Source organism: Papio anubis, chromosome 8 (assembly GCF_008728515.1).
Source record: "Papio anubis isolate 15944 chromosome 8, Panubis1.0, whole genome shotgun sequence".
Taxonomy (NCBI): domain Eukaryota; kingdom Metazoa; phylum Chordata; class Mammalia; order Primates; family Cercopithecidae; genus Papio; species Papio anubis.
This window is the reverse complement of record NC_044983.1, coordinates 10717342-10732210: the sequence shown is the minus strand read 5'-3', so window position 1 is coordinate 10732210 and position 14869 is coordinate 10717342. Positions and strand designations below refer to the sequence as shown.

Genomic DNA, 14869 nt, shown 5'->3' with positions numbered 1-14869 from the left:
AGTTTTTCGGTAGTTTGCTACTGTTGTTGTTACATAAATCCTTGTTTTATTAACGCTATGAACTGTCCATTGTTTTTAGGCAACCCCTAATGGACCCGCATGGTGTTGGTGGCTTCTTGCAGTTCTCCCTGTAGATCCACGATACCAGCTGTCGGTTTTGTCAATGAAGTCTTTGAAAGAACGGTTGACAAAGATACAGCATATACTGACCTATTTTTCTAGAGACCAATCTAAGTAACTGCTTGGATCTCCCTTTAAAGTTACCCTAATCTGGCTGCATCAATGGCCAGATTGTCCGCTGCCTTTGCACATCTAGTGCTGGTTTCAGAAATGTAATGAAACTTTTCTTTTTCCTTCAACCTCCTGAATCATGTGGTTCTGCAAATGAATACCTTCGACTAGGATTTAGACCACTAAGAACTTGCACAGAAAAACACGCAGTGAATGTGTGTTAAACCTCTACATTGTGAAGTTGCACTATGTACCATACTCTAAAATGAAATAAGAACTCTGTGAGAGAGTGTGCGTGTGTGTGTGTGCGTGCGTGTGTGTGTGCGCGTGCATGTGTGCGTGCGTGCTTGTGGGGGTTGGGTAGTGTGTGTGCATTTTCTCTGGCTTTAAAATTTTAAAACAAACAAAAAAGCCATAGAGAGCAGAACTTGCTGAGGGTCATTTGTTGCCCAAGTTTACAAGAGTAGCGATACAAGTTTTTGGAAATTGAATTTGCCTCAGATATATCTGTCCTAATGCTTATATTTGCACAAATATGTAAAATATCGTGTTGAGGATCATTCTTTGTTGGAAATACTGCTCTTGCTGAACTGTCTTGACCATTGACTATGACACAGTTTCTTATTTATGTAAATACTTGCATCACAGTGGCCGACAGGCATTGGATGCAGAACCTAGAGCCAGTTTTCAGGAACAATTGTAAACCTGACATGGTACTGTGCATCTATTCATAAAACACTCAAAACTGTGAAAATATGGTTTACATTTAATTGTACATAAAGGTAAATGGAGAACTCAATTCAGTACCAGTTAGTTTGTACATTTTAGGGGGCTTTTCACATTAACTGCCCATTTATGTAATTTATAGTTTGACATGATGTGTTTTAAAAAAAAATGCATAGTATAAACCCATTAAGGATCTGGGAGAAGAGAAGAAGTTTAATATAGAACTAAGCTTTTAAAGTTTGTTTTTGTTTTTAATTCTGGTCTCGGTGCAAATGTTAGTTATGCCTTATTCATATCACAGTTAGATGACCATGCTGCGACATGGTTTATATTCATGCTGCCCTAGAAACTTTTGTAATTATCTGTTGCAAATTTGTGACTGTCCTTATTAACTTTCTTTTATGTAAGTAATTTGTAAAAATTTCTTAAAATTTTTGCTTTTGCTTATTTAATTTTGAATAAAAGCTAAATTCCTAATACTTTTTCTTAAATTGTAGGTCAGTGTTATTAAAAGTCAGTAGAAGAACCAAACTGCATATGTTAAAGAACAGATGAGTTTTGCTTATGGTTTGGTGGCATTAGATATATGCTGTGGTTTCCAAAAACTTTGGTCATTTTTAATTTTTGAGAAAAAAAGCAATTTATTGAGGATTTAGGCCCTAGAACCATCCCTAAAGCACTATTTTTCAACCTTTTAAAAATCCATGTCCCTTTAGGGTAAGGCTAAAATTCTTACTTTTATGCCTCACCATTTGAGACTTCTCTTGGTGACACAGACTTGACCGTTTCTGCCCCCAGTTCCTCAGCTAGGATTTTGCAAATGTCAGTCATTTTTTTTTTTTTTTTTTTTTTGAGACAAGATCTTGCTCTATTGCCAAGGCTGGAATGCAGTAGCACAGTCATAACTTGCTGCAGCCTCAAACTCCTGGGATCAAGTGATCTTCCTGTCACAGGATCCTTGGGGTGTCACTTTGCCAGCCAGAAACATCTGTGGCCGGTGGTGCCTTCTGTCTGAGTATTGCTCATGCCCACTGGGCTTGTTCTGGCCACTCAGCCTGGCAGGCTGTGCTTGGCTTTTGCTTCCAGTCTAGATCCCACACCTGCCAAGAGCGAGCCAGGCACGGAGCAGCGAGGGGTGTGTGGGCAAGTGCATGCAGGGTCCAGACACTGCACACAGCCAGGCACACCAGGTGCTGTGTTGGTGCAGGCAGCTTCATGCGAGGCTGCAGCTGGACCAGATGTACCACATGTGGCTTCCACTGCAGGCACCCACATCCGGATAAGGGGAACACTCTGGCACCCGGAAACTTGGGAGATGCCAGCAACCACAGAGCTCCAAAGAGGGTGTCACAGCCCTGGCTTAGGGACCCCTTAGGTCTGGACTCCCCAAATAGCTGCAGCTCTTCTCGTCACCCACAATGTGGTGAGTGGTGGGGCGAGGGGGGTGCGTGTTTCAGCCCTGTTTGTGTTACAGTTCTTTCAGTTTCACCATTTAGCAGGTCCTGAGTTCTTGCCCTGCATCCAGGAAGAATGAGGTGCACAGACAACTGGAGGGGGAGCAAGGCAGAGAGGAGCTTCATTGAGTGATAGAACAGCTCTCAGGAGACCCAAAGTGGGTAGCTCCCTTCTGCAGGCAGGTCATCCTGATGAGTGTCCAGCTTTCAGTGGAGAGAAGACCCTCATTAGGTAGCTCTTTTCCATAGGCAGGTCATCCCAAAGAGAGTCCAGTTCTCAGGAGAGAAGAGACCCAAAGTAGGTAGCTCCTTTCCACAGGCAGGTCATCCCAAAGAGTGTCCAGTTCTCAGCAAGGAAGAGACCCGAAGTAGGTAGCTCCTTTCCACAGGCAGGTCTTCCAGAAGAGTCAAGGAGGCCCGCAGTGGGTAACTTCTTCCTGCAGCTGGTAGTCCTGAGGGTCTGTTTTGAGACTGAGTCTAGGGTTTTTATGGGCTCAGAAGCGGAAGTGTGTGCTGATTGGTCCATGGGCAGCCATGGGTGGGTTGGGGGAAAAAAGCACCTTACGTTCTCACTCCAGACAGTGGACTCCACCTGGAACTTGGAGCTCAGGCCCCAGGCTTCAGGCCATCCCTGGCTTGAAGGTTAGGTTTCACCAGGACCCACCCTTTTCCATCCTGCCACCATCAACATGCCATCCGCAGCAACCAGGCTGTTCCTACCAAGGGGCACCTGCAGGCTTGTGCCAACCTGCTCTCAGTGCCCCCTCGGCCTCCCTCCCCTGCTTGTTGGTGCCCAGAATTCAAAGGGGGCCAAGGTGGTGGGACTAGTGTGTCAGCACCACCTTGCACACAGACACCCAGCCAGGTTGAGATAGCACCTGGGTTCAGCCTCAACTTTGCTCCAGAATTGGAGCAGGTGCCAGGAGTGGGGAGAAGCAGGAGCAGGCACTTCTGAGCCTGTGGTGGCAGAGGGGCTTCCAGGAGTGCAGGGATGCCCATGTCTGGAGCCATAGCTGGGTGGCTGCAACTGCGCCCAAGGGTGTGGGGCTCCTGCCCTGCCAACTCAGTAGGGGGTGGGGCTCCCACCTGTTCCCACCCCTACTGGCTCCACGGAGCGTGATGCTTCAGACAGGTCACTGCTGCCATCACTCCTGCCTCAGCCTCCAGAGTATCTGGGACTACAGGTGTATGGCTAATTAAATTTTTTTGTTGTACAGATGAGGTCTTGCTATATTGCTTAGGCTGGTCTCGAACTCCTGGGCTCAAGCAATCCTCCTGCCTCAGCCTCCCAAAGCACTGGGATTACGGACATGCACCACCATGCCCAGCCATAAATCATCTTTTAATATTGAATTTTTAAAATAAAATTATATATTCAGAAATGACTCCCTAGAGGATCAACCCTGTCACAATTATGCCAATTGAGATTGAGAATCTATTCAATGGTTCTGCAGAAAACATCTAAAGAGTGGGCCATTCCATCGAAAGCACCTTATCAATAGTTTCTAAGGTATTAGATTAAATTTTCTTGTAATAAAAACAGATGCTTGCTTAAAAAAATGACAGTAATATAAATGAAGAATTTACATATATACACACCCACACTACGTATATATATGTATATAGGCCAACATATTTCCATTAGTGTGTGTGTATATACATGTATATATACACATGTATATGTTTGTATATGTTTATGCACACACTAATGGAAATATATTAGCCTTATCACTTGATTACTTTTGTGAAATGATCTGATTATTGTTTATAACTTTTTAAGTTTTTGAAATTTTTTTCTATTGCATCTTTCACACAGCTTTTTTAAAAAAATTGGCAAATATTTTTTCCTTATTGCTTTAAGTATCTAAAAGTTCTGTCATCAATTAGTCTGTCATCAAACCAAACTAGTTGCTATCTTTTTTTTGGTTTTTTTGTTTTGTTTTTTTTTTTTGAGACGGAGTCTCGCTCTGTCGCCCAGGCTGGAATGCAGTGTCATGATCTCGGCTCACTGTAACCTCCGCCTCCTGGGTTCAAGCAATTCTCCTGCCTCAGCCTCCCAAGTAGCTGGGATTACAGGCACCTGCCACCACGCCTGGCTAATTTTTGTATTTTTAGTAGAGACAGGGTTTCACCATGTTGGCCAGGCTGGTCTCGAACTCCTGACCTCAGGTGATCCACCCACCTCGGCCTCAAAGTGCTGGGATTACAGGCGTGAGCCACTGTGCCCGGCCTAGTTGCTATCTTCTTATATGCCTGTACTACATGTCAAATTCTTCCTTTTTTTCCAGGTGTAACTCAGATGCCTTCACTCAACTAGGAGAACTCAGAACTTGAGAGCACTTTCCTTGTACTTCACTTATGACACTTAAGGGAGATAAATACATGAAATAAGGTAGAATTAAATACATGAACAGTCTTCTGACTATTATTACTGGTATCTGGCAGTTTAGACAGATTTAAGCTCCAAGACCTAGGCTGACCACTGAACAGAAATGAAGTAAATGCCATTTAAGAAGGGAGATGGGATAAAGATGGTTAGACTGAGCAAATGTCATTGTCTTCTCTTCCTCCCCAAACATCCCTCACCAAAAAGGAAAAAAAAAAAAAAAAAAGACAAAAAAATGAAATAATGGCATTGTGCAACCAAAATCTCATCAATTGACCAATGCTTTTGAGGGGTTTCTGAAAGATAGAAACAGGATCTGATGAATAAGACCTGAGGAAAGCATGGCTTTGCAGAAATGAGCAGTGTAGGTCAAATGGGAGTAACCACAGGGAAGCCGCAAACCAGGAGCGGGTCTTGGAAAATGCCCTTGTGGAGGCTGCGCTTGAAACAGCTGGATCATGTGACCATCTCTCCCACTTCGGCTGAGCAGGAGGTGGCAGCAGCAGTGGTTCTCAGGCCAGAGCCCTGACTGTGGGCCTTGGGCCAGAGAATACCCACAAAACCTTCAGTAGCTACAGCTCCCCAATGAGATGAGGGGCCCTTTTGCACAGAGAGCGGGCTCCTGGCCTCCCTCATGTGGCAGCACGAGCCAGCGTTCCACAGGATCAACATGGGCTACCTTTGACTGAACTGATCCCACGTGGATGATCCTAGAGGACAGAGGCATTCTCAAATGACAAAGTAGTGAATCGAATCCGAGAAATTTGAGGAACATCAGCACCCTAAATAAGACAACAAAATAAGCTTAGATTTGAGGATGTTACAATCCCCCAGAAGATCTGGGAATCTAAAAAAATGTTCCTCAGACAACCCCTGCCACCACGGAAGCATTTGATAAAGTTTGCTGAGTCAATGAATGAATCATGAAAATAAACGTGATAGATGAGCTCAATAGGAGAATGAATGCAGATACAAAATGAATTAATGAGGTGGAGGGTTAAGTTTGGTTCCTTTATAGGACACAATGCAGACAGAGCAAAAAACTCAAAGTATGAGAGAAAAACTGAGACATGGAGGATAGATACAAAGTTTTAGCATCTGTCTAATAGAAGTTTCTTAAGGAGAGTAGAAGACAAGTAAATAATACAAGCTAATTTTCTCAGAGCTCAAGACTAATAAAATATTCTCCTTACTTACTTTGGGATCAAGCTCATCCATCCATTTAAAGGGGAAACAATAAGGCAAACTTACACAGACTGGGGACAAATAAAATAGCAGTAACTCAGTTTGGCATTGATCAGCCATGAAACGACGGCTCGAGAATATGAATCCAAAGATGTAAATTTTCTTCCCAAGCTAATGCTTAAATGCCAGCATTTTAAAAAGGTTAAACATATTTGATAGATGAGATATTTATGACCCAGCTTCGTAAATGAACTCTGTTGTAGACCTGCCTCCAAACAGCTTTGTGCTGTTCACCAAAATTCAATCTATCCTGAAAGTTGTTGCTGTTGTTCACAATTTAGGATATTGAAAAAAGATACAGGCTTCATTTCAAAAGAACATATGCTTAATTTCAAAATGTGGTAGGTATGCATTTAACCCTCAGGAAAACCCTGTGAGGCAGGTACTCTGCTTACACCGATGAGGAAACGGAAATGCAAAGCCATTCAATAATTTGTCAAAGGATCACACAGCTGACAGATGGCAGAACTGACTTTGAACCTATGCAGTCTGGCTTCACCTTATTTTGACATCAAGTTTAAAACCATCTAAGAAAGTCAATGAGTGAAGGGTCTGGAAGATTGATGATTCCCTGACAGCAGCCTTTACATATGAGGGGTGCCTTTCACGGCTGTGGGATTAGAACATGTTTTTAAGCACGTCACCAACATTGTAAGTTGCTCAAGTCAGGGTTAGCCCTATATTTTTAGTAACAGTATAAATTGATTATCTTTTTAGAAGGAATACTTCCAAATATAAATCAAGGATCATTAAACTATTCATACTCTAACTCAATTCGCTATTGGAGGAATTACCTTAGGGAAATATTTTTTTAAAGATCCACATGCATGATGATATTCTTTACAATGTCTCTAGAAAGCAAAAACTTGGAAAAATCTAATGCCCACCATAGGTAACAAATAGAAGAAACTCAAATGAGTATTGTGCAGTCATTAAAAATAAGAGAGACTAATGTATGAAAACATACAATTCAAAATCGTGGTTATACTGTGATTGTATGTATATAGTTAAAGATTGGAAGATAATATGCAAAAATGAAATCAGTAAGATTAACAAGTATTGTGTTTTTCTGTAGAAATCATCTGTTTTCCTGTAGGGAAAGCTAGCCATCTAGGGCTAATCTGCTCAATCTATAACCACACTACACTTGGGTCTTAGCATCTGAGATTGTGACTGCATAATTGTGCCTTTATGAACAGTAAGGTTACATGGATAGATTCTGTTATATTTGAGGTTCATGAAAACTTGAAGTTCTAAAACTGGAAACAGTAAAACAGTAAAGAATGGTTAAGTCGGTACATGCCTTTAAAAATACCCTCAGTTTTTGCTATTGTCCTTTCCCTGTCTAATAATGGAACCACAAAGAAAAGTCAATACGAAAACCTATTAAAACAAGAATATTAAACCATAGGAATCAGAATATTCTTAAAGTTAACATTGTTTTATATAATTGGTATGATGTAAAAAATTAAAAAACTGACTTCATAAGGCTGGCAGTTTTACAAACTACCGTCATAGACTTCAGTGTGTTCTTTCTCCAAGTACCTATACTATATTTTCAGTGACTTTAAGCGTCAGTAGGGATAGTAAAAGAATAAAGTTTAAATCCTGGCTCCCTTCCTAACTAGCTGTTAGGGCTTGGGTAAGTTTTCATACATATGAACCTCAGTTTCGTCTTCTTCAAAATGAAGATTAGAGACAATGTATATAAAATATGCAACAGATTAGTAGATACGCAAATGAGAAATGGCCATTACTACTATGACTAAATCTGTAACAATGAACCTCTTAAAGTGGACTCCTATGGAATCATTAAGCAAGTGTACTTAGGAAGGGCAAGGATACAGAGGTGCTTAAAAGTAGAGAAAGTTCTATGCTATACAATCTGGAATTTTTAAAAACCTCTACATTAAAAAAGAAAAGAAAAGAAAATTAGACGTGACATTGCCGAGTGACACTCTATTCTCTTTAGCCATTTGATTTGCCATTCATTGGGTAAATCTTTGATTTGTCCTGAAAGAAGCAAGCTAGGGAAAATGCAATCGTTATTACATAGTGTAGTCAAAATTCTTATTTGTAAGACAAATGTGGGAATTGTCATTGCTTTCAGGGATTTGCTGCAATTCTTTAAATTATTTAATGTGGCAATGATTAAAGCTTTGTCCATGAGTTGAACTAAGAGAAGTGGAGAAATTTGAGGCTTGAATTCAGGCTTACTTTCCATTTATGTAACTTCTGCTGTCTTAGAAATCTCTATTCTGGATGTAAAGTAACAACTACCGCCTTCCTCAATCAGAGTTAGAATACAAAGCTGAATGTATTACTATACTTTCCCTTGGTTCCAGAAGCCATCGGCTGCTATCAGCTATCAAGAATTTCATCTGGCCAGGCGCGGTGGCTCATGCCTGTAATCCCAGCACTTTGGGAGGCCGAGGCGGGCGGATCACCTGAGGTCAGGAGTTTCAGACCAACCTGGCCAACATGGTGAAACCCCGTCTCTACTAAAAATACAGAATTAGCCGGGCATGGTGGTAGGCACCTGTAATTCCAGCTACTCGGGAGGCTGAGGCAGGAGAATTGCTGAACCCGGGAGGCGGAGGCTGCAGTGAGCCGAGATCGTGCCATTGCACTCCAGCCTGGGCAAAAAGCGCCAAACTCCATCCCCCCCAAAAAAGAATTTTATCCAGGTCTGCATGGAGCCTAAGGAAGGAATCTGTGGATTCCAGATGCTTGCATAAGGCTTAGCTGTAGTCACCCACTCTGCTTTCCTAGTTATGCAAGAGATATTTACTCATTCACATTGCCCAAACCCTGTACTGGGATCCCTGGGAAAATTAAAGGTATAAATTAGAACCAGATTCTCAAAGTGTTTACTTTCTAGGGGTAGGGAAAATGTTTGCAAAACTCTTCCAACTTTGAATGTTCTCATTAAGAAGATAAGTACATCTGTGCCTTCCATAATAATCTAAACAATGAGGATTTCCAAATCTATAATTCCAACTCAGATCTTTCCCCTGAAGACCAGAGCCACACATGTATATTACCTCTGAATAGATCCAGCTGAACGTTTCACACATCCCTTAAACTTAACGTAGCTAAAAACACATGGGCTGAAAACATGTTCACTTTCCTGGATCAATGATATCCCCAACCACCTAGAAACTCTGTCGTTACATTTCACCATTTTCTCTCATTTCTTCACCATCAGGTCAATTTTCTTCCTAAATCTCTTGACCCTGCCATTTGCTCTCCATTATCTATTTCCTAGTCTTAAGGTAGATGGATGATCTACCAATGGGACAGGTGTGCCCTGGAAACATTCCAAGCTTTCTGAGGGATAGGTGGACGTGTCGAGTTTTAAGGAAATCCATTTCCACATTTAATTTCTGTATGTACTGTCTCCTAAAATTGGTCTGCTTGAGAAATAACCTGTGGTGAGAGGAGAGGTACCCAAGCTCACGTTCCCTCTTAAAACAGGTCTTCTTTCAAAGGCACTGTATATATCCCATCTATTTGCAATCCTATGAAACTTTCAAGCCATCACATAAAGGAACGATTTGAAATATTGATGTTGGTGTTGAGAAAGTGAATTACTCTAATAACTGGATTTTAAAAATTATTTGCAAATCAGGTGATTTCTAATTCTGTGCTTTCCCCAGAATTGAAAGAAGCCTGACTTGTCAATCTATGGGTCATTAAAAATTATACTTAGTGATGTAACTCCGTGATTTTTGGCATGTAACTCAGAAGGAGTACAAAGAGTTTATTGTCATTACTATATCAAAACTTCTTCCATTTCCATATGCTTATGCTTGAACTACTCATAAGTATTCTTAATGCTTAAATCTTTAAAAATGAGCCAGGCAGGGTGGCTCACACCTGTAATCCCAGCACTTTGGGAGGCCAAGGTGGGCGGATCACCTGAGATCAGGAGTTTGAGACCAGCCTGGCCAACATGGCAAAAGCCCATCTCTACTAAAAATACAAAAATTAGCCAGGAGTGGTGGCAGGCACCTATAATCCCAGCTACTCTGGAGACTGAGGCAGGAGAATTGCTTGAACTAGGAGGCGGAGGTTGCAGTGAGCTGAGATCATGCCACTGTACTCCAGCCTGGGCGACAGAGCTAGACTCCTTCTCAAAAAAAAAAAATACATAAATAAGAAATATAATTATGAAGTTGCTAATGAATCTTGTATCATCCAGTAAATACATAAACAATATTTATCCTGGGATACATGAACTAATTGGAAAAAAGTCCTCCATCACTTTCATTAGCAAATGCCCTACTAATAACTGTTTACTTTTTATGTCTCAGTTATCAAAATTTGGCTGGGTGCGGTGGCTCACGCTTGTAATCGGAGGCCGAAGTGGGCAGATCACTTGAGGTCAGGAGTTCAAGACAAGCCTGGCCAACATGGTGAAACCCTGTCTCTCCCAAAAACACAAAAATCAGTCGGGCGCAGTGATGGATACCTGTAATCCCAGCTACTCGGGAGACTGAGGCAGGAGAATTGCTTGAACTCGAGAGGCAGAGGTTGCAGTGAGCCAAGGTTGTGCCACTGCACTCCAGCCTGGGTGATGGAGTGAGACTCTGTCTCAAATAATAATAATAATAATTAATAAATATTTATCAAACTTTGTAGTGTGTTTATAGAACTTTATGTGTTATCAATAGTTACCATGAAAACTCAACCCAGAGGAAAATTTATCACTCTTAGAGCTTTATTGTCTAAGAAATAAAATTTCATATTTTGTGTGTATATATAGACTTTTGTTGAAAAGAAATATATGATGAACAATAAAAGACTTTCAAGTAAAATATATGACCATAACATTTTGGAAGAGAAGTGGAATAGAAATAGAAGCTAAAGGATAGAAAGGAATAAAGGATATAAAGATTAAATAAGATATTGTATATTTTTTCATGGGTAAGAATATAATTGCTATCATATTTATTCTATTGGATACATTTAAAATAGTTTTATACTGTTTCATCTTAAAATATCAATTGTTATGATAAACTGAAAATAACGTTTTGCCATTATTTAAACTTATGATAAAAATGTATGCTTCAACTTAAAGATATGCAAGAAGGAACATAGTTTTTAAAAAATGTTTAAGGGATTTATGAGCAAAATGTTTGAAGACAACGTATTTAGACTATCTTGTCTTACGTGAATTATTCTGGCAGTCTCTCCAGCCACATCATCTACCCTCTTTGCCACCTCAGGAATAATCTCTCTAAAACACTGATCTAATCCTGTCCTCCTGCTTAACACCCTGTGATGGTCCCTATTAAAGGAAGGATGAGGTCTAACTTTGGGCTGTGTCCTCAGCCTACAGTGCTTCCCAGCCTTTTATTCCATTTTTGTCTCAACTACCCTAAAACATAATCTTAAAGAACTTCTCACTGTTCCTCTTTGCACTGGTTCCTTGCCTGAGAAGCCACATTCCTTTTCTCTAAATAGTGAAATTCTATTTATCCTCCAAGAAAGAACTAAAAAAATCACGTCCCTGTCAAATAAATACCTAACCTCTCAAGCAGCACAAAATCGGTCTCCACTCTGCCTCCCAGCATTTGCTTCCTGTCCTGATTATAGTATTCATCAGATGTTGTACTTATTCTTACATGTTTTGTGTTATTCACCCAAATTTCTTATACAGTGTTCTTATCCCTCCATGTAGTATTAACGAGCAGAAGTCAGAATTTAAGAAACAAAAACAGAATGATATATAACATTCAAATCAGGAAAATCTCCCGTGCTTACGTACCTGATAATGATATCTTCTGTGTTCTTCAAAATGCCTTTATTGCCGAGTCCTCAGTGAATACTTCCCAAACCTTAATCTACTTCATTTAATGATAAACGAATGCCACTGGAATTAGTCAGGATATTGCAAGGAAGCAAGATAGGTCAGGCCCTCTGTATTAGTCAGGGTTCTCTAGAGGGACAGAACTAACAGGATAGATGTATGTATGAAGGGGAGTTTATTAAGGAGTATCGACTCACACGATCACAAGGTAAAGTCCTACAATAGGCCATCTGCAGGCTGAGAAGCAAGGAAGCCAGTCTGAGTCCTAAAACCTCAAAAGTAGGGAAGTCGACAGTGCAGTCTTCAGTCTGTGGCCAAAGGTGTAAGAGTCCAAAAGCTGAAGAACTTGATGTCTGATGTTTGAGGGCAAGAAGCATCTGGCATGGGAAAAAGATGTAGGCCAGAAGATTCAGCCAGTCTAGTCCTTCCACGTTCTTCTGCCTGCTTTATTCCAGCTGTGCTGGCAGTTGGTTAGTTAGTGCCCACCCAGATTGAGGGTGGGTCTGCCTCTCCCATTCCACTGACTCAAATATTAATCTCCTTTGGCAACACCTCACAGGCACACCCAGAAACAATACTTTGCATCCTTCAATTCAATCAAGTTGACAATATTAACCATCACACCCTCCCAAAGGCAAGGGAAGTGAAGGAAGAAGAGAGGGAGAGAGTTGGAGAGAGGGAAGGAAGAAGAAAGGAAGAAAGGGAGGGAGTGTGTATATATGTTGGTTTGGGTTCCTGGGGTGAATTTTACTGTCAGCAACAAATTGAGTATGGAGATGAATGATGTAGCAACATTCAGAGCAAATCACTGTTGAACAGCTTAACATGCTGAAATACATTCAAGCAAGGACAATAAAAGAAAACAAAATCCTCTGCAAGCCAGAGAGTGAAAGCAAAATATTTATTTAGTTCCAAGAATATTTCCACATCAGCAGAGTTAGAATAGACCCATGAATTACCTCTTGTATTCAAATAGTGAACCCCCAAACCGGGTAGTCAATGCAAATGAAAACAGGAATGCAATTGGTACCATGAGTTGAGACTACTTCCTAAGTACTAAGAGTACAGGCACCATATACACATACATGTCTGCAGACATAGAGATATACATACCTGTTGCTCCTGAAGGTCTAAAGCCAAGTTGATTTTTGTTCTGTTAAACAATCTAGATGTTTATTGAGAGGTCCTATTTTAGAAAATCTTTCAAGTTGAATAATTTGTTAGGACCCAAGGCTGAACATTACAGTGCAATTTTCCTAGGTAAACGGTGGACCCTTTCAATTATTCTCAGTTATTATCTTCTATTCAATTTCTTTCTCTATCTTAAATATCTCTCACTTTACACCTTTTCATTTTGTTTCATTCTCTAGGCTGTTTTCATTCCTTTCCTCAAAGTCTTTTATTATGCTTTCATTTAAATCTATTCTTCTTTGAGCATTATGGAATTAAGGCCTTATTTCTAAGATAATTTTCTTTTCCTTTACATCCTAATTCAGGTCAACTTGGATTTCACATATTCCTGGGTTTGCCCTTTTCTCTCATGAATTTTTAATGTCTGATTAAAAATGTTCTTTAAATTTTTTCAAATACTACTTATTAAATTCATGTCAAGAGTATTATAGTATTGTTTTCCTCTGCTTCATAGGTTTCTTAAAAATTAATTTTGGCCAGGTGCAGTGGCTCACGCCTGTAATCCCAGCACTTTGGGAGGCTGAAGTGGGCAGATCACGAGGTCAGGAGATTGAGACCATCCTGGTTAACACGGTGAAACCCCGTCTCTACTAAAAATACAAAAAAATTAGCTGGGCATGGAGGAGGGCGCCTGTAGTCCCAGCTACTCAGGAGGCTGAGGCAGGAGAATGGTGTGAACCTGGGAGATGGAGCTTGCAGTGAGCCGAGATCATGCCACTGTACTCCAGCCTGGGCAACAGAGCAAAACTCTGTCTCAAAAAAAAAAAAAAAATTAATTTTATTCCATGACATTAAAACGAAATGAAGATATCACAAAAAAAGAAAAACTACAGAACAATGTTCCTTATAAATAATACTCAACAAAATACTAGTGAACTGAGTTCAGCATCATGTAAAAAAGGCTTATTCACTGTGGCCAACTGGGATTTATCCCAGTAAAGTAAGCTTGTATTTACACATGAAAATTGGTCAATGTAGTACATCATATTAATATAATAAAGGTTAAAAACTACACAATTCTATTAATAAAGATATAAAAAGCATTTGACAAAATCCAACACCCCTTCAGGATAAAAACACTTATAAAACTAGAAATAGAAGAGAACTTCCTTAACTTGATAAAGTTCATCTATAAATCCCACAGGTAACATTTTATTAAATGATGAAAGACTGAAGGCTTTCCCCTAAGTTCAGGAACAAGGAAAGGATGTCCACTCTTGGCAAATATTCAACATTGTACTGGAGTTTCTAGCTAGGGCAATTAATGAGAAAAAGAAATAAAAGGCATTCTGATTGTAAAGAAAGAAGTAGAATTAGCTGTGTTTATGATGACACGATCTTATATACAGAAAACCCTTAAAAAATCAGAAAGAAAACTGTTAGAGCTAACAAACAGGTTCAACAAGGTTTCAAGACACACAAGATCAAAATACTAAAATCAGTTGTATTTCTATACGCTAGTAATAAGCAATCAAAAAACTAATAAAAGCTTCTGTGTATAATAGTATCAAAAAGAATGTAATAGCCAAAAGGAATAAATTTAACCAAAGAAATGTAAGGCTTTTAAACTAAAAACTACAAAACACTGAAGTAAATTAAGACTAAATAAATGGAAAGATGCCTGGTTGCCTTGAGTTGGAAGACTTAATATTGTTAATAATGCAATATTCCCCTTATTAATTTGCTGATTTAATGCCATCCCTATCAAAGTTCTATCTTTTCTGCAGAAACAAACTGATCCTAAAATTAATGGACATATAAAAATAATCATAAAAAAAGAACAATGTTGAAAGACTCACTTCTTGATTAAAAAAAAAAAAA

At 39.8% G+C, this 14869-nt stretch overlaps 1 protein-coding gene across 1 annotated transcript in view; it reads left to right on the top strand.

Annotated features, from left to right (window-relative positions):
* The window catches only part of LONRF1 (LON peptidase N-terminal domain and ring finger 1), a 33557-nt gene extending 32115 nt beyond the window's left edge, over positions 1-1442 (top strand). Inside the window, exon 12 of the mRNA XM_003902447.4 lies at positions 80-1442. Coding sequence (XP_003902496.2) covers positions 80-238 — 159 coding nt within the window. The 3' untranslated portion in view covers positions 239-1442. The remainder of the gene's footprint in view (positions 1-79) is intronic.
* Positions 1443-14869: the final 13427 nt, after the last annotated feature.